At 41.9% G+C, this 25,045-nt stretch overlaps 2 protein-coding genes across 2 annotated transcripts in view; both read right to left on the reverse strand.

Annotated features, from left to right (window-relative positions):
• Positions 1-1,198: 1,198 nt before the first annotated feature.
• On the reverse strand, positions 1,199-2,681 carry LOC124036977 (periaxin-like). Its single transcript, XM_046351590.1, has 2 exons — positions 1,724-2,681; positions 1,199-1,693 (listed from the first exon to the last, which is right to left on the reverse strand). Exons 1-2 carry the CDS (start codon positions 1,778-1,780, stop codon positions 1,415-1,417), a joined length of 336 nt encoding a protein of 111 aa, XP_046207546.1. The 5' UTR covers positions 1,781-2,681; the 3' UTR covers positions 1,199-1,414.
• Positions 2,682-4,377: 1,696 nt separating this feature from the next.
• The window catches only part of LOC124037372 (mitochondrial glutamate carrier 1-like), a 99,973-nt gene continuing 79,305 nt past the window's right edge, over positions 4,378-25,045 (reverse strand). The window contains exons 7-11 of the mRNA XM_046352074.1: positions 17,252-17,312; positions 13,940-14,084; positions 10,253-10,354; positions 9,906-9,950; positions 4,378-5,756 (exon numbers count right to left, since the gene is read on the reverse strand). Of these exons, the coding sequence (XP_046208030.1) occupies positions 5,609-5,756; positions 9,906-9,950; positions 10,253-10,354; positions 13,940-14,084; positions 17,252-17,312 (501 nt within the window). The 3' untranslated portion in view covers positions 4,378-5,608. The remainder of the gene's footprint in view (positions 5,757-9,905; positions 9,951-10,252; positions 10,355-13,939; positions 14,085-17,251; positions 17,313-25,045) is intronic.

Here is a 25,045-nt window from a genome sequence, read left to right on the forward strand (position 1 = left end):
CTCCTCTCTCTGTTTCTCTCCTCTCTCTGTTTCTCTCCTCTCTCTGTTTCTCTCCTCTCTCTGTTTCTCACCTCTCTCTCTCTGTTTCTCTCCTCTCTCTGTTTCTCTCCTCTCCCTGTTTCTCTCCTCTCTCTATTTCTCTCCTCTCTCTGTTTCTCTCCTCTCTCTGTTTCTCTCCTCTCTCTGTTTCTCTCCTCTCTCTATTTCTCTCCTCTCTCTGTTTCTCTCCTCTCTCTGTTTCTCACCTCTCTCTCCCCCTCATTGCCTTGTGTTGTCTAGTGTTTCAGTGATAGGATATTACCTTTGTATGACTAGTATCATAGTGAGTTTTGATGTGATCTTGTGCCTAATATTCCTTTGTGCTTTAAAAAAAAGAAAAGTGTATATATATATATATATATATAATATACTCTAAAATGTCTTATTTTGGTGTTCAGATTTCTTCGCCCCCCCCCCCCCCCCCCCCCCCATCGGTCCTCCTCGCCCCCTGAGATAAACGCCACGCAGATGGACAGATAACAGAGGAGTGTGATAGACGAAAAGGAGAGAGAAAACAGAGAAGGTGGAACTGACAATCAGACAGAAATATACATGTTAGTCATTTCGCAGACGCTCTTATCCAGAGCAGTTAGGGTTAAGTGCTTCGCTCAAACAAACGTTTTTCACCTAGTCGGCTCAGGGATTCGAACCAATAACCTTTTGGTTACGGGGCCCAAACACTCTTAACCACTAGGCTACCTGTTGCCACTAACCGACTGAAAAACTACAGCATTACGACACAGTCAGACACACACACCACATACTCTACTGTACACTCACAAGCAGATCAAAACAGTAAGTGCAAATTCACAGCTGATCAAACCAAACGGAAATGACATCATTAATTCAACATGTTTGAAGATTTAAACCGTAAAAAGAAATCATGGGAAAAAGGGTAAAACATTTTAAAAAATTATATCAAGAAAACAATAACAATTGTCAACAATCACAACAGCCATTTGTAATCACAATGATGACATCATTCGAGACGAGTTTAGCGATTGGAATGTTTTGAGGAAAAAAAACAACATGAATAAAATAACATTTTGAGATCAATAAGCTCCATCCCAAATGGCACACTATTCCCTTTAAAGTGCACTACTTTTGACTAGGGCCTATGGGGACGAGTGCACTACTTTTGACTAGGGCCTATGGGGACGAGTGCACTACTTTTGACTAGGGCCTATGGGGACGAGTGCACTACTTTTGACTAGGGCCTATGGGGACGAGTGCACTATATAGGGAATAGGGTGCCATTTGGGATGCAGGCTCTGTCTCTCTGGTCATGGCAGGGTGGTCCTAGGTCTCCTATAGAGGACTTCCCTAGCTACCTCCCCTCTACAGAATAGGACCGAACCAGGCCGGCTCTCACACTTTAAGACATAGCTCCAGAGATGGTTGTTACTACTGCCACCTTGGGCTCTGCCACCTTGGGCTCTGCCACCTTGGGCTCTGCCACCTTGGGCACTGTCACCTTGGGCTCTGTCACCTTGGGCACTGTCACCTCGGGCTCTGCCACCTTGGGCTCTGTCACCTCGGGCTCTGCCACCTTGGGCTCTGTCACCTCGGGCTCTGTCACCTTGGGCTCTGCCACCTCGGGCTCTGCCACCTCGGGCTCTGTCACCTCGGGCTCTGCCACCTCGGGCTCTGCCACCTCGGGCTCTGTCACCTCGGGCTCTGCCACCTCGGGCTCTGCCACAAAAGACAACAAGTCTTTTTCCCGACTAGTACAGTAATGCATTTAAGAATTAGATTCACTAAATTTACTATTTACTAAATAGATTCAAGTATAATTTTTTAGGCTACATTTCTCCATTGCTGTAAGTTTAAAAAAAAAATAATAATAATTTAAAAAAAATATATGTTTGTTTTCACATTAATTTATAATGATAATCACATTAATTTATAATGATAATCACATTAATTTACAATGATAATAACATTGATTTATAATGATAATCACATTAATTTACAATGATAATAACATTGATTTATAATGATAATCACATTAATTTATAATGATAATCACATTAATTTATAATGATAATCACATTAATTTATAATGATAATAACATTAATTTACAATGATAATAACATTGATTTATAATGATAATCACATTAATTTACAATGATAATCACATTAATTTATAATGATAATCACATTAAGTTACAATGATAATAACATTGATTTATAATGATAATCACATTCATTTATAATGATAATCACATTGTTTATTCTATTTTCTTCAGAAACGAATTCCTGGTGGCATAGTAGTAAACATGTATTTGGTCATAAATGACGAGAGCACAGAGCGAAAACATTATCGGTCCCACTTGTATACAGTTAAGAGTATAAAGTTCAACCCTTTCTGCTTCCTGCATTCAAATTATATCATTTTTACATTAAAATAAACAGGAATTCCTTCACTGGAATGTTTCCACAACAACAATAGAATAATAACAATAATAAACATAAAATCAACAACAATATTGATTGACAGAAGGAAGGGGGACTGGAGAGGTAGAACGTAAAGACACCCATAAATCAAACAATAAAGACACTGTTCACATCATCTGCATATGTACAATATAGTAAGGTACAGAAAACAATACATACAGATATATAGATAGAGCTATATATAACTATATATATATACACTGTTCACATCATCTGCATATGTACAATATAGTAAGGTACAGAAAACAATACATACAGATATATAGATAGAGCTATATATATATATAGAGAGAGAGAGACAGATATATAGATAGAACTATATAACTATATATATAGAGAGAGAGAGAGATATATAGATAGAACTATATATATATATAGAGAGAGAGAGACAGATATATAGATAGAACTATATATATATATAGAGAGAGAGAGACAGATATATAGATAGAACTATATAACTATATATATATATAGAGAGAGAGACAGATATATAGATAGAACTATATAACTATATATATATATATAGAGAGAGAGAGATATATAGATAGAACTATATAACTATATATATATATAGAGAGAGAGACAGATATATAGATAGAACTATATAACTATATATATATATATAGAGAGAGACAGATATATAGATAGAGCTATATAACTATATATATATATATATATAGAGAGAGACAGATATATAGATAGAACTATATATATATATAGAGAGAGAGAGACAGATATATAGATAGAACTATATATATATATATAGAGAGAGAGACAGATATATAGATAGAACTATATATATATATAGAGAGAGAGACAGATATATAGATAGAGCTATATAACTATATATATATATATATATAGAGAGAGACAGATATATAGATAGAGCTATATAACTATATATATATAGAGAGAGAGAGACAGATATATAGATAGAACTATATAACTATATATATATATATATAGAGAGACAGATATATAGATAGAGCTATAAAACTATATAACTATATATATATATATATATATATATAGAGAGAGACAGATATATAGATAGAGCTATATAACTATATATATATAGAGAGAGAGAGACAGATATATAGATAGAGCTATATAACTATATATATATATATATATATATAGAGAGACAGATATATAGATAGAGCTATATAACTATATAACTATATATATATATATATATATATATAGAGAGAGACAGATATATAGATAGAGCTATATAACTATATATATATATAGAGAGAGAGACAGATATATAGATAGAACTATATAACTATATATATATATATATAGAGAGACAGATATATAGATAGAGCTATATAACTATATAACTATATATATATATATATATATATATATATATATAGAGAGAGACAGATATATAGATAGAGCTATATAACTATATATATATATATATAGAGAGACAGATATATAGATAGAGCTATATAACTATATAACTATATATATATATATATATATATATATATAGAGAGAGACAGATATATAGATAGAGCTATATAACTATATATATATAGAGAGAGAGAGACAGATATATAGATAGAGCTATATAACTATATATATGTATATATAGAGAGACAGATATATAGATAGAGCTATATAACTATATAACTATATATATATATATATATATATATATAGAGAGAGACAGATATATAGATAGAGCTATATAACTATATATATATAGAGAGAGAGAGACAGATATATAGATAGAGCTATATAACTATATATATATATATATATAGAGAGAGACAGATATATAGATAGAGCTATATAACTATATAACTATATAACTATATATATATATATATATATATATAGAGAGAGAGAGACAGATATATAGATAGAGCTATATAACTATATATATATAGAGAGAGAGAGACAGATATATAGATAGAGCTATATAACTATATATATATATATATATAGAGCTATAGACATTTTTCTTCTGTAAAAATAAAAATAAACATTTGAATTTAGCCCTATCCACATAATTCCCACGAGTGTACACAGGGTGCTTCGTAATCTCTCTAACTGATCTTGTGTCTCATTAAATCCTTCTTCATTTGGATCAACGATGTTGTACTACTTATATTATTACAAGATATGTTGTTAAACGTTAAACGTGATGAATAGGCAACAGACGTCATCATGTGACCATTCTGCTGCTATGGCTGTACTGACAGAGATGACTAACTACCGATATAGCTGCTTGTAACAACTGCAGCACCCTATTCAGACAAAAGGACTACCCTGTAACCACGGCCACATTTAAAAACCCAAAAAATTATTATTAAAGAACAAACAAAAATCAACCGTCATTTAAGAACGTGATATTTGTGGCTTCAGTTCCACTGGACTCTTGTGTTGCCGACATTAGACAGTTTGGCAAATCAACGTCCTAGTGTTCCTGTTAGTGTGCTCACAACCATAACATTACATTCAACACGATAGGGACACCGAAAGAGGCGACACGCAACTTGTTCACCTCTAGAGGGTCAAATAAAGAAACCCTTAATTGATGGATGTGATCAAAACCTTATTTTCGTGATGACAGGTGATCCTAGAGGGGATTGGATCCTAGAGGTGACTGGATCCTAGAGGTGACTGGATCCTAGAGGTGACTGGTTCCTAGAGGTGACTGGATCCTAGAGGTGACTGGATCCTAGAGGTGACTGGATCCTAGAGGTGACTGGATCCTAGAGGTGACTGGATCCTAGAGGTGACTGGTTCCTAGAGGTGACTGGATCCTAGAGGTGACTGGATCCTAGAGGTGACTGGATCCTAGAGGTGACTGGATCCTAGAGGGGACTGGATCCTAGTGGTGACTGGTTCCTAGAGGTGACTGGTTCCTAGAGGTGACTGGTTCCTAGAGGTGACTGGTTCCTAGAGGTGACTGGTTCCTAGAGGTGACTGGTTCCTAGAGGGGACTGGATCCTAGAGGGGACTGGATCCTAGAGGGGACTGGTTCCTAGAGGGGACTGGTTCCTAGAGGTGTATGGTCCGTGCATGATGTAGTTGTGATTTTGTAAGGGAGGAGGGAAAGGCAGAGATCTGAATGGTTGATGTTCTTGTCACTTAGTTGCCAGGCAGGAAGCTGAGGATGTATTCTCCCGCGCCGAAGAAGTAGACCACCTGGGCGATACCAAATAAGGGCGCGATGACCAGGGCACGGCAGTACGCCCCCTTCAGGAACGCTGAAGGACCCTCGTTCTTCATGATTTTACTGATGGAAGAGAAGAGAGGAGAGACACGGGCAACACAGATTAGCAACAACATATCAGTGAATAGATTTACCTCGTTAGTAATGATGTATTTTAATTGAATATGGCAATGCACCACAGCTGCTAAATTGTTTCCGGCCACACCCCCCCCCCAAAAAAAAATTAATAGGGAACAGATCTAGAGATGTTAATGATAACGGTCATCTGGTAGATGGAAAGGCTTTCCCTAGCCTATCTGGCAGAATCACATCATTCTTATTTCCAGTGGCCATTTTGTTTTGTAAACTCCAGCATGTGTGTGCTATGACACAGCAAAAAACAACAGGGGTATGTTCATGAACAACAACTCCAGACTTACGCAGGAAATCGGTTTGTTTCATTTCAAATGCATCCATTTTTTGTTTTGTTTTCAATACGCCAAGGTGGTCGAATATAGTTTATATATTTAATATAGTTTATATATTTAATATAGTTTTTATATGTAATATAGTTTATATATTTAATATAGTTTATATATTTAATATAGTTTTTATATGTAATATAGTTTATATATTTAATATAGTTTATATATTTAATATAGTTTTTATTTGTAATATAGTTTATATATTTAATATAGTTTTTATATGTAATATAGTTTATATATTTAATATAGTTTATATATTTAATATAGTTTATATATTTAATATAGTTTATATATTTAATATAGTTTTTATATGTAATATAGTTTATATATTTAATATAGTTTATATATTTAATATAGTTTTTATATGTAATATAGTTTATATATTTAATATAGTTTATATATTTAATATAGTTTTTATTTGTAATATAGTTTATATATTTAATATAGTTTTTATATGTAATATAGTTTATATATTTAATATAGTTTATATATTTAATATAGTTTATATATTTAATATAGTTTATATATTTAATATAGTTTATATAGAGTTTTAACTAAAAGAAATAAATGAAATAAAGCTCTCAGATAAGTATATTGAATACCTCTCGGGGAACCACAGTATAATAATATGCTAGTTATTTGAACCCCCAAAAATGATTTGATGGCTGACAAATATTTGGTTTTGGAGGGCTCTTAAATATGGCCTTTAATCCAGCCTGTAATTAGATACATGAATCACCCCAACATTAGAGTTGATCGCTTCTACAGCGTCCAAAAACGACCAACACATATATGTTCATAACGAGCGACGTAAGGTGACACAGGAAGTTAGACAGTCTAACTTCCTGTGTCACCTTACGTCGCTCGTTATGAACAAAACATCCAGTTCTCCTCTACATGTCTAGTAACGTTGTGATTATTACAGTAGCAACATTGTTACGTAGGAGATTGGAAATTGCTTTATAATTGTATCACCAAGAAGTCATTACATATAAAGTGGAATTAAGGAGCCGGTCGCTATTCCATCGTATACAGTCATTACAAACAACAACACAACCTCTCAGCTCATTGCTATGCAATTAAAATGCAATTACACAAGTATTATGTCACAACATGTTAATAACATTTAGCTCCAAAAGTAATTACAGTTTTATTACATGGGCACAAGAACAGTTTAATGTGAGAGAGCTAACAGTAACAGTTTAATGTGAGAGAGCTAACAGTAACAGTTTAATGTGAGAGAGCTAACAGTAACAGTTTAATGTGAGAGAGCTAACAGTAACAGTTTAATGTGAGAGAGCTAACAGTAACAGTTTAATGTGAGAGAGCTAACAGTAACAGTTTAATGTGAGAGCTAACAGTAACAGTTTTTAGAGCTAACAGTAACAGTTTAATGTGAGAGCTAACAGTAACAGTTTAATGTGAGAGCTAACAGTAACAGTTTAATGTGAGAGAGCTAACAGTAACAGTTTAATGTGAGAGAGCTAACAGTAACAGTTTAATGTGAGAGAGCTAACAGTAACAGTTTAATGTGAGAGAGCTAACAGTAACAGTTTAATGTGAGAGAGCTAACAGTAACAGTTTAATGTGAGAGCTAACAGTAACAGTTTAATGTGAGAGAGCTAACAGTAACAGTTTAATGTGAGAGCTAACAGTAACAGTTTAATGTGAGAGCTAACAGTAACAGTTTAATGTGAGAGAGCTAACAGTAACAGTTTAATGTGAGAGAGCTAACAGTAACAGTTTAATGTGAGAGAGCTAACAGTAACAGTTTAATGTGAGAGCTAACAGTAACAGTTTAATGTGAGAGCTAACAGTAACAGTTTAATGTGAGAGAGCTAACAGTAACAGTTTAATGTGAGAGAGCTAACAGTAACAGTTTAATGTGAGAGAGCTAACAGTAACAGTTTAATGTGCTAAGAGAGCTAACAGTAACAGTTTAATGTGAGAGAGCTAACAGTAACAGTTTAATGTGAGAGAGCTAACAGTAACAGTTTAATGTGAGAGCTAACAGTAACAGTTTAATGTGAGAGCTAACAGTAAAAGTTTATTGACAGAGCTAACAGTAACAGTTTAATGAGAGAGAGCTAACAGTAACAGTTTAATGTGAGAGCTAACAGTAAAAGTTTATTGACAGAGCTAACAGTAACAGTTTAATGAGAGAGAGCTAACAGTAACAGTTTAATATGAGAGCTAACAGTAACAGTTTAATGTGAGAGCTAACAGTAACAGTGAGAGCTAACAGTAACAGTTTATTGAGAGAGCTAACAGTAACAGTTTAATTTGAGAGCTAACAGTAACAGTTTAATGTGAGAGAGCTAACAGTAACAGTTTAATGTGAGAGCTAACAGTAACAGTTTAATGTGAGAGAGCTAACAGTAACAGTTTAATGTGAGATAGCTAACAGTAACAGTTTAATGTGAGAGCTAACAGTAACAGTTTAATGTGAGAGCTAACAGTAACAGTTTAATGTGAGAGCTAACAGTAACAGTTTAATGTGAGAGCTAACAGTAACAGTTTAATGAGAGAGAGCTAACAGTAACAGTTTAATATGAGAGCTAACAGTAAACAGTTTAATGTGAGAGAGCTAACAGTAACAGTTTAATATGAGAGAGCTAACAGTAACAGTTTAATGTGAGAGAGCTAACAGTAACAGTTTGTTGAGAGAGCTAACAGTAACAGTTTAATGTGAGAGCTAACAGTAACAGTTTAATGTGAGAGAGCTAACAGTAACAGTTTGTTGTAAACTAGCCTAGTTAAGATATGTTGTAAACTATCCTAGTTAAGATAGGTTGTAAACTAGCCTAGTTAAGATATGTTGTAAACTAGCCTAGTTAAGATATGTTGTAAACTAGCCTAGTTAAGATATGTTGTAAACTAGCCTAGTTAAGATATGTTGGAAACTAGCCTAGTTAAGATATGTTTTATTAAGATAGGTTGTAAACTAGCCTAGTTAAGATATGTTTTATTAAGATAGGTTGTAAACTAGCCTAGTTAAGATAGGTTGTAAACTAGCCTAGTTAAGATAGGTTGTAAACTAGCCTAGTTAAGATAGGTTGTAAACTAGCCTAGTTAAGATAGGTTGTAAACTAGCCTAGTTAAGATAGGTTGTAAACTAGCCTAGTTAAGATAGGTTGTAAACTAGCCTAGTTAAGATAGGTTGTAAACTAGCCTAGTTAAGATAGGTTGTAAACTAGCCTAGTTAAGATAGGTTGTAAACTAGCCTAGTTAAGATAGGTTGTAAACTAGCCTAGTTAAGATAGGTTGTAAACTAGCCTAGTTAAGATAGGTTGTAAACTAGCCTAGTTAAGATAGGTTGTAAACTAGCCTAGTTAAGAGATGTTGTGAACTAGCCTAGTTAAGATATGTTGTGAACTAGTTAAGATATGTTGTGAACTAGCCTAGTTAAGATATGTTGTGAACTAGCCTAGTTAAGATATGTTGTGAACTAGCCTAGTTAAGATAGGTTGTGAACTAGCCTAGTTAAGATATGTTGTGAACTAGCCTAGTTAAGATAGGTTGTGAACTAGCCTAGTTAAGATATGTTGTGAACTAGCCTAGTTAAGATAGGTTGTGAACTAGCCTAGTTAAGATATGTTGTGAACTAGCCTAGTTAAGATAGGTTGTGAACTAGCCTAGTTAAGATAGGTTGTAAACTAGCCTAGTTAAGATAGGTTGTAAACTAGCCTAGTTAAGATAGGTTGTGAACTAGCCTAGTTAAGATAGGTGTTGGTGCGATTGAGGTTACCTGATACAATCAGTCACCCCACTTAAGTTAGGTCTGTAAACTAGCCTAGTTAAGACTGGATCCTGGTCTTAATCACTGTAAATACACAACAACACCATGTTAATACCACAACAAAACAGCCTAGTTAAGAACGTATGATTGGTGTAAATCCAGCCTACAGTTAAGATAGTAAACTAGCCTAGTTAAGACATTCTGGGGTCTCATAACTAGTCCTAGTTAAGTGTTGTCACAACCAGCCTAGTTAAGATATTACTACAGTATTATTCATTCTAATAGATATGTTGTCACCAACTAGCCTAGTTAAGGTTGACAGCCACTAGCCTAGTTAAGATGCTGTGAAGCCAGACAGCCAGCCAGGAATGACACGTAGAAAGGGGCGGGGCCCTCCGCTCCTCTCTTCCCCAGGGTGTTCTGGCAGCAGAGTTAAATGATGGTTGAATGGAACATCCCTGAAGAGGGGAGGGGGGTAGTGGAGGGGGAGGTAGTGGAACTAGAGGGGAGGTAGTGGAGGGGAGGTAGTGGAGTTGGAGGGGAGGATAGGAGGGGAGGTTGTGAACTAGTGGAGTTAAGATAGGTTGGGAACTAGCCTAGGTTAAGAGGGGTAGTGGAGTGGGGGTTAGGGAAGGGGGGGTAGTGGAAGGAGGGGAGGTAGGGAGGGGGGGGGCCTAGTAAGGGATAGGTAGTGGAACTAGCCTAAGATAGGTTGGGAACTAGGGGTAGTTAGGGGGGATAGGTTGGAAAGTAGCCTAGTTAAGGAGGTGTGGAACTAGCCTAGTTAAGTAGGGAGGGAGGGGGGGGGTTGGGAGGTAGTGGAGGGAGGTTGTAGTGGCCTAGGTTAAGATAGGGTTGGGAACTAGCCTAGTTAAGATAGGTTGTAGTGGAGTGGGGAAGGTTAAGATAGGTTGTGGAACTAGCCTAGTTGGAGGGGGGAGGGGGTAGTGGAGTGGGGAAGGTTAGGGAAGGGGGGGTAGTGGAGATAGGTTGTGAACTAGCCTAGTTAAGGTAGTGGAGGGAGGTTAGGGTGAACTAGCCTAGTTAAGATAGGTTGTGGAAGGTAGTAGTTAAGATATGTTGGGGGGTAGTGGAGGGGGAGGGGGTAGTGGAGTGGGGAAGGTTAGGGAAGGGGGGGTAGTGGAGGGGGAGGTAGTGGAGGGGAGCCTAGTTAAGATAGTGGAGGGGAGGTAGGGGAGTTAAGGTAGTGGAGGGGAGGTAGTGGAGCCTAGTTAGGGGGATAGTGGAGGGGGGAGGGGGTAGTGGAGTGGGGAAGGTTGGGAACTAGCCTAGTGGAAGGGAGGTAGTGGAGGGGAGGTAGTGGAAGGTAGTGGAACTAGCCTAGTTAAGATGGAGGTGTTGGAGGGAGGTAGTGGAGGGGGGGGGGTAGTGGAGTGGGGAAGGTCAGGGACCCCACTGGAGGGGGAGTTTAGTGGAGGGGAGGTGTGGAGGGGAGGTAGTGGATCCTGGTAGGGGGAATCAGTGTAAATAGGGAGGGGAGGTAGTGGAGGTGAATACCACAGGGAGGTAGGGGAGGTGAGGTAGTGGAGGGAGGTAGTGGAGGGTAGGTAGGGGAGGGGGTAGGGGAGGGGGGTAGTGGAGGGGAATACAGGGAGGTGGAGTTAGTGGAGGGAGGTGGAGACAGGTGAGGTAGGAGGCTGGGGTCTCATAACAAGTCCTATGTCTCACACACTGCCAGCCTATATTACTACAGTATTATTCATTCTAATATTATGTCTCACCATCTACAGGGTTGACAGGTAGTGGGGGGAGGTGCTGCCAGCCAGACAGCCAGCCAGGAATGACACGTAGGGGAGGGGCGGGGCCCTAGTCCTCTAGGGGGAGGGGGGTGTTCAGGTTGGCAAACAGTGGAGGGTAAATGATGGGAATGGGACAGGGGAGGTAGAGGAGAGGAGGTGGAGGTAGTGGAGGGGAGGTAGGGGAGGGGAGGTAGGGGAGGGGGAGGTAGGGGGGGAGGTAGGGGAGGTGGAGGTAGTGGAGGGGAGGTAGGGGAGATGGAGGTAGTGGAGGGGAGGTAGGGAAGGGAGGGGGGGGGGAGGTAGGGGGGGGGGTAGTGGAGGGGAGGTAGGGGAGGTGGAGGTAGTGGAGGGAGGGGAGGTAGGGGAGGGGAGGTGGAGGAGGGGGAGGGGAGGTAGGGGAGGGGAGGTGGAGGAAGTGGAGGTTAGGTAGGGGAGGGGAGGTGGAGGTAGTGGAGGGGTAGGTAGGGGGGAGGTGGAGGTAGGAGGGGAGGTAGGGGAGGGGGGAGGTGGAGTGGGGGAGGTAGGGGGAGGTGGAGGTAGTGGAGGGGAGGGAGGGGAGGGGAGGGGAGGGTGGAGGGAGGAGGGGAGGTGGAGGTAGGGGAGGGAGGTAGGGGAGGTGGAGGTAGTAGGGGAGGGGAGGGGGGAGGGGAGGTAGTGGGGGGAGGGGAGGTAGGGGGGGAGGGGAGGTGGAGGGGAGGGAGGTAGTGGAGGGGAGGGGAGGGAGGGTGGAGGAGGGAGGGAGGTGGGGAGGGAGGTAGTGGGGGAGGTAGGGGAGGGGGTAGTGGAGGGGAGGTAGGGGAGGAGGGGAGGTAGGGGAGGGGAGGTAGGGGAGGGAGGTGGAGGTAGTGGAGGGGAGGGGAGGGGAGTGGAGGTGGAGGGGGAGGGGAGGTAGGGGAGGAGGGAGGGGAGGGAGGTGGAGGGGAGGGGAGGGGAGGTAGGGGGGGGGAGGTGGAGGTAGTGGAGGGGAGGTAGGGAGGGGAGGTGGAGGTAGTGGAGGGGAGGTGGAGGTAGGGGGAGGTAGTGGAGGGGAGGTAGGGGAGGGGAGGGGAGGAGGGAGGTAGGGAGGGGAGGTGGGGTAGGAGGGGAGGTAGGGGGAGGTGGAGGTAGTGGGGGAGGGGAGGTGGAGGGGGAGGGGAGGTGGAGGTAGTGGAGGGGAGGTAGGGAGGGGAGGTAGGGGAGGAGGAGGTAGGGGGAGGGGAGGTAGTGGAGGGAGGTAGGGGAGGGAGGTGGAGGTAGTGGAGGGGAGGAGGGGAGGGAGGTAGGGGGGAGGTGGAGGGGAGGAGAAGGGAGGTAGTGGAGGGGGGAGGGGAGGTGGAGGTAGGGGGGGAGGTAGGGGAGGGGGGAGGTAGTGGAGGGGAGGTCGTCGGAGGTAGTGGAGGGGAGGTAGGGGAGGGGAGGTCGGAGAGGGAGGTAGTGGAGGGGAGGTCGGAGGTAGTGGAGGGGAGGGGAGGTGGAGGTAGTGGAGGGGAGGTCGGAGGTAGTGGAGGGGAGGGGAGGTGGAGGTAGTGGAGGGGAGGTAGGGGAGGGGAGGTGGAGGTAGTGGAAGGGAGGTCGGGGAGGTGGAGGTAGTGAAGGGGAGGTCGGAGAAGGGAGGTAGGGGAGGGGAGGTGGAGGTAGTGGAGGGGAGGTAGGGGAGGGGAGGTGGAGGTAGTGGAGGGGAGGTCGGAGAGGGGAGGTAGTGGAGGGGAGGTAGGGGAGGGGAGGTGGAGGTGGAGGTAGTGGAGGGGAGGTAGGGGAGGGGAGGTGGAGGTAGTGGAGGGGAGGTAGGGGAGGGGAGGTTGGGGAATGAGAGAATTAGAAGTCAGCAGAGTAGAGTTGATCATTTTGTCAAACCTCAGTGGACAGAGCATTGTGTCTGTGTCTCTATAGATAGACTGTAGTTATATTTCCTTGATTCCTTGTGTCCTCTTTCCTCGACCCCTTCTTAAAACATCCTGGAGGAGAAGATCCAAGGTCACTTCGCATTGAACCTTCTCCTCCAAAGCATTTTGAGGAGGCAAGGAGAAAGGAGGCAAGGAGAGAGGAGATAAAGAACCAAGTTAAGACAATGCTAGAATCTAGAGTGGTGAAGTGCTTGGTGGTCAGAGCAGTGTATGTTTCTACATGGTGTCATGCAGTGTATCAGAGCAGTGTGGCTCCCAGGTCCTTGTATAGAGCCCTACCTGAGCAGTGTGGGCCCCCAGGTCCTTGTATAGAGCCCTTCCTGAGCAGTGTGGCCCCTAGGCCCTTGTATAGAGCCCTACCTGAGCAGTGTGGCCCCTAGGTCCTTGCATAGAGCCCTACCTGAGCAGTGTGGCCCCTAGGCCCTTGTACAGCCCAGCGATGCCCTTCTCTTTCAGTAGTTCCCTGGTCAGCTGCATGGCGGTGGGGGACTTTGTCGGCACAGTCCCTGGTACTATTGTCTCTGGCATCAGCTTCCTCTGGGCCTCTGAGGGTGGGGGGGGGCAACATGGTGTTAAATTGTTCTTGCTGGGGGCAATAATATCTAATAATAATAATAATAATATCTATCTCTATCTATCTATATATCTAACCAACTAGTTTGCAGGTATTTATTTTGGCAATATTATTATGAGATGATTCCATTATTGACCACACGGGTGCAGCATTTACCCATATTTCAGAAATACTACAGAAAGGAGGAGAGAGGAATCCCCACAGGAGATTTTAGAAACAATTGATATAAGGGCTGTGTTTTTACCCTGGTGTGATGTTTCGATAACCGTGTAAATGTCTCTCTGATAAATGTTTATCAATTTATATCCGCCTGTATTAACCCCCCCCCTCCCTAAAAAATGAAATGCTAATTAGCTGCTAATGTGTCATAAAGAACTACAAATACCATGACATTTCAGACGAAAATGCCGAATTGAGGCAAAGGTAAGAATCTCTGAATTAACTAATTATAGCTAAATTTAGTAATTAATAAATTGGCTAAACTCCTTTAAATTGATAATTCTGTGAACTGTCTTGGGCAAGTTTTAAATTGACACAATACCTGTTAGCAAAGGTCAGCTAGAGATGACGTGCATGAGCATGCTGGGATTTGTAGTCTTGGATGAAGTCTACGGTACCTCGGTGCTAATTTGCATGTTGAAATCTGAGAGTAAATAGAGCCGAATATATTGGTAAAAGTCACCTTGTCAGAGAGCTTTACACGGTTATCAAACCTTCACACCAGGGTAGAAACACAGCCTTTATATTAAGTGTTTCTAAAATCCCTTATGGGAAAAAAATGAATGGAGGAAAACTCGAGACCACCTTCACTCCACACACAGAGACACGTATACAAAGACCACCTTCACTCCACACACAGAGACACGTATACAAAGACCACCTTCACTCCACACACAGAGACACGTATACAAAGCTCTCCATTTGTATTTGGCATACCATAATTCTATTTTACTGATTCATCCGATGGCATTGAGGAGGACACCATATCAGACAGCGGCTTCGTCAAATAAGTGCATCGATGATGTCATCCCCAAGGTGACCGTACGCACATACCCCAACCAGAAGCCATGGATTACAGGCAACATCTGCACTGAGCTAAAGGGTAGAGCTGCCTCTTTCAAGGAGCGGGACTCTAACCCGGAAGTTTATAAGAAATCGCGTTATGCCCTCCGACGAACGATCAAACAGGCAAAGCATCAATACAGGACTAAGATTGACGACTACTACACCGGCTGACACTGGGACTGAACACCTCCCTCTGCAACTGGATCCTGGAGTTCCTAACAGGCTGCCCCCAGGTGGTAAGGGTAGGCAACAGCACACTTGCCATGCTGATCCTCAACACGGGCGCCCCTCAGGGGTGCGTGCTTAGTCCCCTCCTGTACTCCCTGTTCCCCCATGACCGTGTGGACAAGCACGACTCCAACACCATCATTAAGTTTGCTGACAACACAACGGTGGTAGGCCTGATCACCGACAATGATGAGACAGCCTACAGGGAGGAGGACAGAGACCTGCCAGTGTGGTGCCAGGAAAACAACCTCTCCCTCAATGTGAGCAAGACAAAGGTTAGGTTAGACTACAGGAAAAGGAGGGCCGAGCATGCCCCCATTCTCATCGACGGGGCTGTAGTGGAACAGGTTGAGAGCTTCAGGTTCCTTGGCGTCCACATCTCAACAAACTATGAGGACAAAAAAATATTTGGCATGGGTCCTTAGATCCTCAAAAAGTTCTAAAGCTGCACCATCGAGAGCATCCTGACTGGTTGCCTCACCGCCTGGTATGGCAACTGCTCGGCCTCCGACCGTAAGGCACTACAAAGGGTAGTGCATACGGCCCTGTACATCACTTGGGCCAAGCTTCCCGCGAACCAGGACCTCTATACCAGGCGGTGTCAAAGGAAGGCCCGAAAGACTCCAGCCACCCTGGTCATAGACTGTTCTCTCTGCTGCCGCACGGCAAGCGGTACCCTGAGTCTAGGTCTAAAAGGCTCCTGAACAGCTTCTACCTCCAAGCCATAAGACTCCTGAACATCTAATCAAATGGCCACCCAGAATATTTGCATTGACCCCTTCCCCCCTTTTGTACGCTGCTGATCTCTATTTATGCATGGTCACTTTACCCCGATCTACATGTTCATATTGCCGAAATTACCTCAACTAACCTGTACCCTCACATTTTTGTAAATGTTGTACTTCTCGTTCACAAAATGCATGTTAACGTTGGGTTTTTAAACTAGTGCACAATTGTCTCCCATTCACTCCTTGAAGGAGTGCTCTCCTTGTCCCAGAATCGCCCAGATTGCACCACACGGCCCATTGACGACGCATGGGCAACGTACATAATGCACGTTAATACGATTCCAATGGAGATTCCTCAAAACTATCTCTGCTCAGGATCTTCTTTGTCCCTCCCTCCATTTCCATCTCTCTCTTACATATTCTCCTCCATCTCTCTAAATCTCTTACAGATTGTCCTCCATCTCTCTAAATCTCTTACATATCCTCCTCCATCTCTCTAAATCTCTTACATATTCTCCTCCATCTCTCTAAATCTCTTACAGATTGTCCTCCATCTCTCTAAATCTCTTACATATTCTCCTCCATCTCTCTAAATCTCTTACAGATTGTCCTCCATCTCTCTAAATATCTTACCAATTCTCCTCCATCTCTCTAAATCTCTTACCAATTCTCCTCCATCCCTCTAAATCAGGAGATTCTCCTCCATCTCTCTAAATCTCTTACCAATTCTTCTCCATCCCTCTAAATCAGGAGATTCTCCTCCATCTCTTTAAATCTCTTACAGATTCTCCTCCATCTCTCTAAATCTCTAACCAATTTTCCTCCATCCCTCTAAATCTCTTACAGATTCTCCTTAATCTCTCTAAATCTCTTACAGATTCTCCTCAATCTCTCTAAATCTCTTACAGATTCTCCTCCATCTCTCTAAATCTCTTACCAATTCTCCTCCATCCCTCTAAATCAGGAGATTCTCCTCAATCTCTCTAAATCTCTTACAGATTCTCCTCCATCTCTCTAAATCTCTTACCAATTCTCCTCCATCCCTCTAAATCAGGAGATTCTCCTCCATCTCTCTAAATCTCTTACCAATTCTCCTCCATCCCTCTAAATCTCTTACCAATTCTCCCAGCATCTTGAAGCTGAATCTTCAACATCTCCATAGGAGTCGTGACGATAACCTGTGATAATAAACACAAACACAAAATGAAAATATCTGACAGCAACATTTGACAAAGTGTTATGACCAGGGGTGGGATATGTTCTGTGGGATAGGTACAGGTGTAGGATCTACATTTGACCATCCTTTTGTGGCAGGAAATGTCCCTCACAGCAGGAAATGCAAACTTGTAGTGTATTCAAGGTTTAAACAGGCTTCTAAAGTTTGTAATTCTACTTTATAATTTGACCTAACTAAAAATGGATCATATCAACCCTTACAAAAATGTCTATTAATTATAATCCAAACAAATAATTCATATTTCCTGTTGCTGCAGGATTATTTTCCTGCTGTGAGAAACTGATCAAATTAAGATCTTATGTGGGCCTTTATTACTCAACCACATCAGCACTAGAGGACTGGTTAGAAGTCTACATCAACACTAGAGGACTGGTTAGAAGTCTACATCAACACTAGAGGACTGGTTAGAAGTCTACATCAACACTAGAGGACTGGTTAGAAGTATACATCAACACTAGAGGACTGGTTAGAAGTCTACATCAGCACTAGAGGACTGGTTAGAAGTCTACATCAGCACTAAAGGACTGGTTAGAAGTCTACATCAACACTAGAGGACTGGTTAGAAGTCTACATCAACACTAGAGGACTGGTTAGAAGTCTACATCAACACTAGAGGACTGGTTAGAAGTCTACATCAGCACTAGAGGACTGGTTAGAAGTCTACATCAGCACTAGAGGACTGGTTAGAAGTCTACATCAACACTAAAGGACTGGTTAGAAGTCTACATCAACATCAGCACTAGAGGACTGGTTAGAAGTCTACATCAACACTAGAGGACTGGTTAGAAGTCTACATCAGCACTAGAGGACTGGTTAGAAGTCTACATCAACACTAGAGGACTGGTTAGAAGTCTACATCAACATCAGCACTAGAGGACTGGTTAGAAGTCTACATCAACATCAGCACTAGAGGACTGGTTAGAAGTCTACATCAACATCAGCACTAGAGGACTGGTTAGAAGTCTACATCAACATCAGCACTAGAGGACTGGTTAGAAGTCTACATCAACATCAGCACTAGAGGACTGGTTAGAAGTCTACATCAACACTAGAGGACTGGTTAGAAGTCTACATCAACACTATAGGACTGGTTAGAAGTCTACATCAACACTATAGGACTGGTTAGAAGTCTACATCTACATCAGCACTAGAGGACTGGTTAGAAGTCTACATCAACACTAGAGGACTGGTTAGAAGTCTACATCAGCACTAGAGGACTGGTTAGAAGTCTACATCAACACTATAGGACTGGTTAGAAGTCTACATCAACACTAGAGGGCTGGTTAGAAGTCTACATCAACACTAGAGGACTGGTTAGAAGTCTACATCAGCACTAGAGGACTGGTTAGAAGTCTACATCAGCAATAGAGGACTGGTTAGAAGTCTACACCAACAATAGAGGTCTGGTTAGAAGTCTACATCAGCACTAGAGGACTGGAATTGGTTAGAAGTCTACATCAACACTAGAGGACTGGTTTAGAAGTCTACATCAACACTAGAGGACTGGTTCGAAGTCTATCTACATCAGCACTAGAGGACTGGTTAGAAGTGTTGCTACATCAGCACTAGAGGACTGGTTAGAAGTGTTGCTACATCAGCACTAGAGGACTGGTTAGAAGTCTACATCAACACTAGAGGACTGGTTAGAAGTCTACATCAACACTAGAGGACTGGTTAGAAGTCCACATCAACACTAGAGGACTGGTTAGAAGTCTACATCAACACTAGAGGACTGGTTAGAAGTCTACATCAACACTAGAGGACTGGTTAGAAGTCTACATCAACACTAGAGGACTGGTTAGAAGTCTACATCAACACTAGAGGACTGGTTAGAAGTCTACATCAACACTAGAGGACTGGTTAAAAGTCTACATCAACACTAGAGGACTGGTTAGAAGTCTACATCAACACTAGAGGACTGGTTAGAAGTCTACATCAACACTAGAGGACTGGTTAGAAGTCTACATCAACACTAGAGGACTGGTTAGAAGTCTACATCAACACTAGAGGACTGGTTAGAAGTCTACATCAACACTAGAGGACTGGTTAAAAGTCTACATCAACACTAGAGGACTGGTTAGAAGTCTACATCAACACTAGAGGACTGTTTAGAAGTCTATCTACATCAGCACTAGAGGACTGGTTAGAAGTCTATCTACATCAGCACTAGAGGACTGGTTAGAAGTCTACATCAACACTAGAGGACTGGTTAGAAGTCTACATCAACACTAGAGGACTGGTTAGAAGTCTACATCAACACTAGAGGACTGGTTAGAAGTCTACATCAACACTAGATGACTGGTTAGAAGTCTACATCAGCACTAGAGGACTGGTTAGAAGTCTACATCAGCACTAGAGGACTGGTTAGAAGTCTACATCAACATCAGCACTAGAGGACTGGTTAGAAGTCTACATCAACACTAGAGGACTGGTTAGAAGTCTACATCAACATCAGCACTAGAGGACTGGTTAGAAGTCTACATCAACACTATAGGACTGTTTAGAAGTCTACATCTACATCAGCACTAGAGGACTGGTTAGAAGTCTACATCAACACTAGAGGACTGGTTAGAAGTCTACATCAGCACTAGAAGACTGGTTAGAAGTCTACATCAACACTATAGGACTGGTTAGAAGTCTACATCAACACTAGAGGGCTGGTTAGAAGTCTACATCAACACTAGAGGACTGGTTAGAAGTCTACATCAACACTAGAGGACTGGTTAGAAGTCTACATCAGCACTAGAGGACTGGTTAGAAGTCTACATCAGCACTAAAGGACTGGTTAGAAGTCTACATCAACACTAGAGGACTGGTTAGAAGTCTACATCAGCACTAGAGGACTGGTTAGAAGTCTACATCAGCACTAGAGGACTGGTTAGAAGTCTACATCAACACTAGAGGACTGGTTAGAAGTCTACATCAGCACTAGAGGACTGGTTAGAAGTCTACATCAGCACTAGAGGACTGGTTAGAGGACTGGTTAGAAGTCTACATCAACACTAGAGGACTGGTTAGAAGTCTACATCAACACTAGAGGACTGGTTAGAAGTCTACATCAGCACTAGAGGACTGGTTAGAAGTCTACATCAGCACTAGAGGACTGGTTAGAAGTCTACATCAGCACTAGAGGACTGGTTAGAAGTCTACATCAGCACTAAAGGACTGGTTAGAAGTCTACATCAACACTAGAGGACTGGTTAGAAGTCTACATCAACACTAGAGGACTGGTTAGAAGTCTACATCAACACTAGAGGACTGGTTAGAAGTCTACATCAGCACTAGAGGACTGGTTAGAAGTCTACATCAGCACTAGAGGACTGGTTAGAAGTCTACATCAACACTAAAGGACTGGTTAGAAGTCTACATCAACATCAGCACTAGAGGACTGGTTAGAAGTCTACATCAACATCAGCACTAGAGGACTGGTTAGAAGTCTACATCAACACTATAGGACTGGTTAGAAGTCTACATCTACATCAGCACTAGAGGACTGGTTAGAAGTCTACATCAACACTAGAGGACTGGTTTGAAGTCTACATCAGCACTAGAGGACTGGTTAGAAGTCTACATCAACACTATAGGACTGGTTAGAAGTCTACATCAACACTAGAGGACTGGTTAGAAGTCTACATCAACACTAGAGGACTGGTTAGAAGTCTATCTACATCAGCACTAGAGGACTGGTTAGAAGTCTATCTACATCAGCACTAGAGGACTGGTTAGAAGTCTACATCAACACTAGAGGACTGGTTAGAAGTCTACATCAACACTAGAGGACTGGTTAGAAGTCTACATCAACACTAGAGGACTGGTTAGAAGTCTACATCAACACTAGATGACTGGTTAGAAGTCTACATCAACACTAGAGGACTGGACTGGTTAGAAGTCTACATCAACACTAGAGGACTGGTTAGAAGTCTATCTACATCAACACTAGAGGACTGGTTAGAAGTCTATCTACATCAGCACTAGAGGACTGGTTAGAAGTCTACATCAACACTAGAGGACTGGTTAGAAGTCTATCTACATCAACACTAGAGGACTGTTTAGAAGTCTATCTACATCAGCACTAGAGGACTGGTTAGAAGTCTACATCAACACTAGAGGACTGGTTAGAAGTCTACATCAACACTAGAGGACTGGTTAGAAGTCTACATCAACACTAGAGGACTGGTTAGAAGTCTACATCAACACTAGATGACTGGTTAGAAGTCTACATCAACACTAGAGGACTGGTTGAAGTCTACATCAACACTAGAGGACTGGTTAGAAGTCTACATCAACACTAGAGGACTGGTTAGAAGTCTACATCAACACTAGAGGACTGGTTAGAAGTCTACATCAACACTAGAGGACTGGTTAGAAGTCTACATCAACACTAGAGGACTGGTTAGAAGTCTACATCAACACTAGAGGACTGGTTAGAAGTCTACATCAGCACTAGAGGACTGGTTAGAAGTCTACATCAACACTAGAGGACTGGTTAGAAGTCTACATCAACACTAGAGGACTGGTTAGAAGTCTACATCAACACTAGAGGACTGGTTAGAAGTCTATCTACATCAACACTAGAGGACTGTTAGAAGTCTATCTACATCAGCACTAGAGGACTGGTTAGAAGTCTATCTACATCAGCACTAGAGGACTGGTTAGAAGTCTACATCAACACTAGAGGACTGGTTAGAAGTCTACATCAACACTAGAGGACTGGTTAGAAGTCTACATCAACACTAGAGGACTGGTTAGAAGTCTACATCAACACTAGATGACTGGTTAGAAGTCTACATCAGCACTAGAGGACTGGTTAGAAGTCTACATCAACACTAGAGGACTGGTTAGAAGTCTACATCAACACTAGAGGACTGGTTAGAAGTCTACATCAACACTAGAGGACTGGACTGGTTAGAAGTCTACATCAACACTAGAGGAGTCTATCTACATCAACACTAGAGGACTGGTTAGAAGTCTATCTACATCAGCACTAGAGGACTGGTTAGAAGTCTTGCTACATCAGCACTAGAGGACTGGTTAGAAGTCTACATCAACACTAGAGGACTGGTTAGAAGTCTATCTACATCAGCACTAGAGGACTGGTTAGAAGTGTTCTACATCAGCACTAGAGGACTGGTTAGAAGTCTACATCAACACTAGAGGACTGGTTAGAAGTCTACATCAACACTAGAGGACTGGTTAGAAGTCTACATCAACACTAGAGGACTGGTTAGAAGTCTACATCAACACTAGAGGACTGGTTAGAAGTCTACATCAACACTAGAGGACTGGTTAGAAGTCTACATCAACACTAGAGGACTGGTTAGAAGTCTACATCAACACTAGAGGACTGGTTAGAAGTCTACATCAACACTAGAGGACTGGTTAGAAGTCTACATCAACACTAGAGGACTGGTTGAAGTCTACATCAACACTAGATGAAGTCTACATCAACACTAGAGGACTGGTTAGAAGTCTACATCAACACTAGAGGACTGGTTAGAAGTCTACATCAACACTAGAGGACTGGTTAGAAGTCTACATCAGCACTAGAGGACTGGTTAGAAGTCTACATCAGCACTAGAGGACTGGTTAGAAGTCTATCTACATCAGCACTAGAGGACTGGTTAGAAGTCTACATCAACACTAGAGGACTGGTTAGAAGTCTACATCAACACTAGAGGACTGGTTAGAAGTCTACATCAACACTAGAGGACTGGTTAGAAGTCTACATCAACACTAGATGACTGGTTAGAAGTCTACATCAGCACTAGAGGACTGGTTAGAAGTCTACATCAACACTAGAGGACTGGTTAGAAGTCTACATCAACACTAGAGTACTGGTTAGAAGTCTACATCAACACTAGAGGACTGGACTGGTTAGAAGTCTACATCAACACTAGAGGACTGGTTAGAAGTCTATCTACATCAACACTAGAGGACTCAAGTCTATCTACATCAGCACTAGAGGACTGGTTAGAAGTTCTACATCAACACTAGAGGACTGGTTAGAAGTCTACATCAACACTAGAGGACTGGTTAGAAGTCTACATCAACACTAGAGGACTGGTTAGAAGTCTACATCAACACTAGAGGACTGGTTAGAAGTCTACATCAACACTAGAGGACTGGTTAGAAGTCTACATCAACACTAGTCTACATCAGCACTAGAGGACTGGTTAGAAGTCTACATCAGCACTAGAGGACTGGTTAGAAGTCTACATCAGCACTAGAGGACTGGTTAGAAGTCTACATCAACACTAGAGGACTGGTTAGAAGTCTACATCAACACTAGAGGACTGGTTAGAAGTCTACATCAACACTAGAGGACTGGTTAGAAGTCTACATCAACACTAGAGGACATCATCAGCACTAGAGGACTGGTTAGAAGTCTACATCAGCACTAGAGGACTGGTTAGAAGTCTACATCAACACTAGAGGACTGGTTAGAAGTCTACATCATCAGCACTAGAGGACTGGGTCTACATCAACATTAGAGGACTGGAAGTCTACATCAACACTAGAGGACTGGTTAGAAGTCTACATCTACATCAGCACTAGAGGACTGGTTAGAAGTCTACATCAACACTAGAGGACTGGTTAGAAGTCTACATCAGCACTAGAGGACTGGTTAGAAGTCTACATCAACACTAGAGGACTGGTTAGAAGTCTACATCAACACTAGAGGACTGGTTAGAAGTCTACATCAACACTAGAGGACTGGTTAGAAGTCTACATCAACACTAGAGGACTGGTTAGAAGTCTACATCAGCACTAGAGGACTGGTTAGAAGTCTCATACACTAGAGGACAGTCTACATCAACACTAGAGGACTGGTTAGAAGTCTACATCAACACTAGAGGACTGGTTAGAAGTCTACATCAACACTAGAGTACTGGTTAGAAGTCTACATCAACACTAGAGGACTGGACTGGTTAGAAGTCTACATCAACACTAGAGGACTGGTTAGAAGTCTATCTACATCAACACTAGAGGACTGGTTAGAAGTCTATCTACATCAGCACTAGAGGACTGGTTAGAAGTCTACATCAACACTAGAGGACTGGTTAGAAGTCTATCTACATCAACACTAGAGGACTGGTTAGAAGTCTATCTACATCAGCACTAGAGGACTGGTTAGAAGTCTACATCTAGAGGACTGGTTAGAAGTCTACATCAACACTAGAGGACTGGTTAGAAGTCTACATCAACACTAGAGGACTGGTTAGAAGTCTACATCAACACTAGAGGACTGGTTAGAAGTCTACATCAACACTAGAGGACTGGTTAGAAGTCTACATCAACACTAGAGGACTGGTTAGAAGTCTACATCAACACTAGAGGACTGGTTAGAAGTCTACATCAACACTAGAGGACTGGTTAGAAGTCTACATCAACACTAGAGGACTGGTTAGAAGTCTACATCAACACTAGAGGACTGGTTAGAAGTCTACATCAACACTAGAGGACTGGTTAGAAGTCTACATCAGCACTAGAGGACTGGTTAGAAGTCTACATCAACACTAGAGGACTGGTTAGAAGTCTACATCAACACTAGAGGACTGGTTAGAAGTCTACATCAACACTAGAGGACTGGTTAGAAGTCTATCTACATCAACACTAGAGGACTGTTTAGAAGTCTATCTACATCAGCACTAGAGGACTGGTTAGAAGTCTATC

This window comes from Oncorhynchus gorbuscha, linkage group LG06, assembly GCF_021184085.1.
Source record: "Oncorhynchus gorbuscha isolate QuinsamMale2020 ecotype Even-year linkage group LG06, OgorEven_v1.0, whole genome shotgun sequence".
NCBI lineage: Eukaryota > Metazoa > Chordata > Actinopteri > Salmoniformes > Salmonidae > Oncorhynchus > Oncorhynchus gorbuscha.

What these genes read in the sequence shown, in the direction of transcription:
- LOC124036977 (XM_046351590.1), bottom strand. Translation starts at nt 1,780, where the DNA reads ATGCATTACTGTACTAGTCGGGAAAAAGACTTGTTGTCTTTTGTGGCA. An exon ending in CTTTTGTGGCAGAGCCCGAG is followed by an intron (nt 1,694 to 1,723) that starts GTGGCAGAGCCC and finishes ACAGAGCCCGAG; the next exon opens with GTGGCAGAGCCCGAGGTGGC.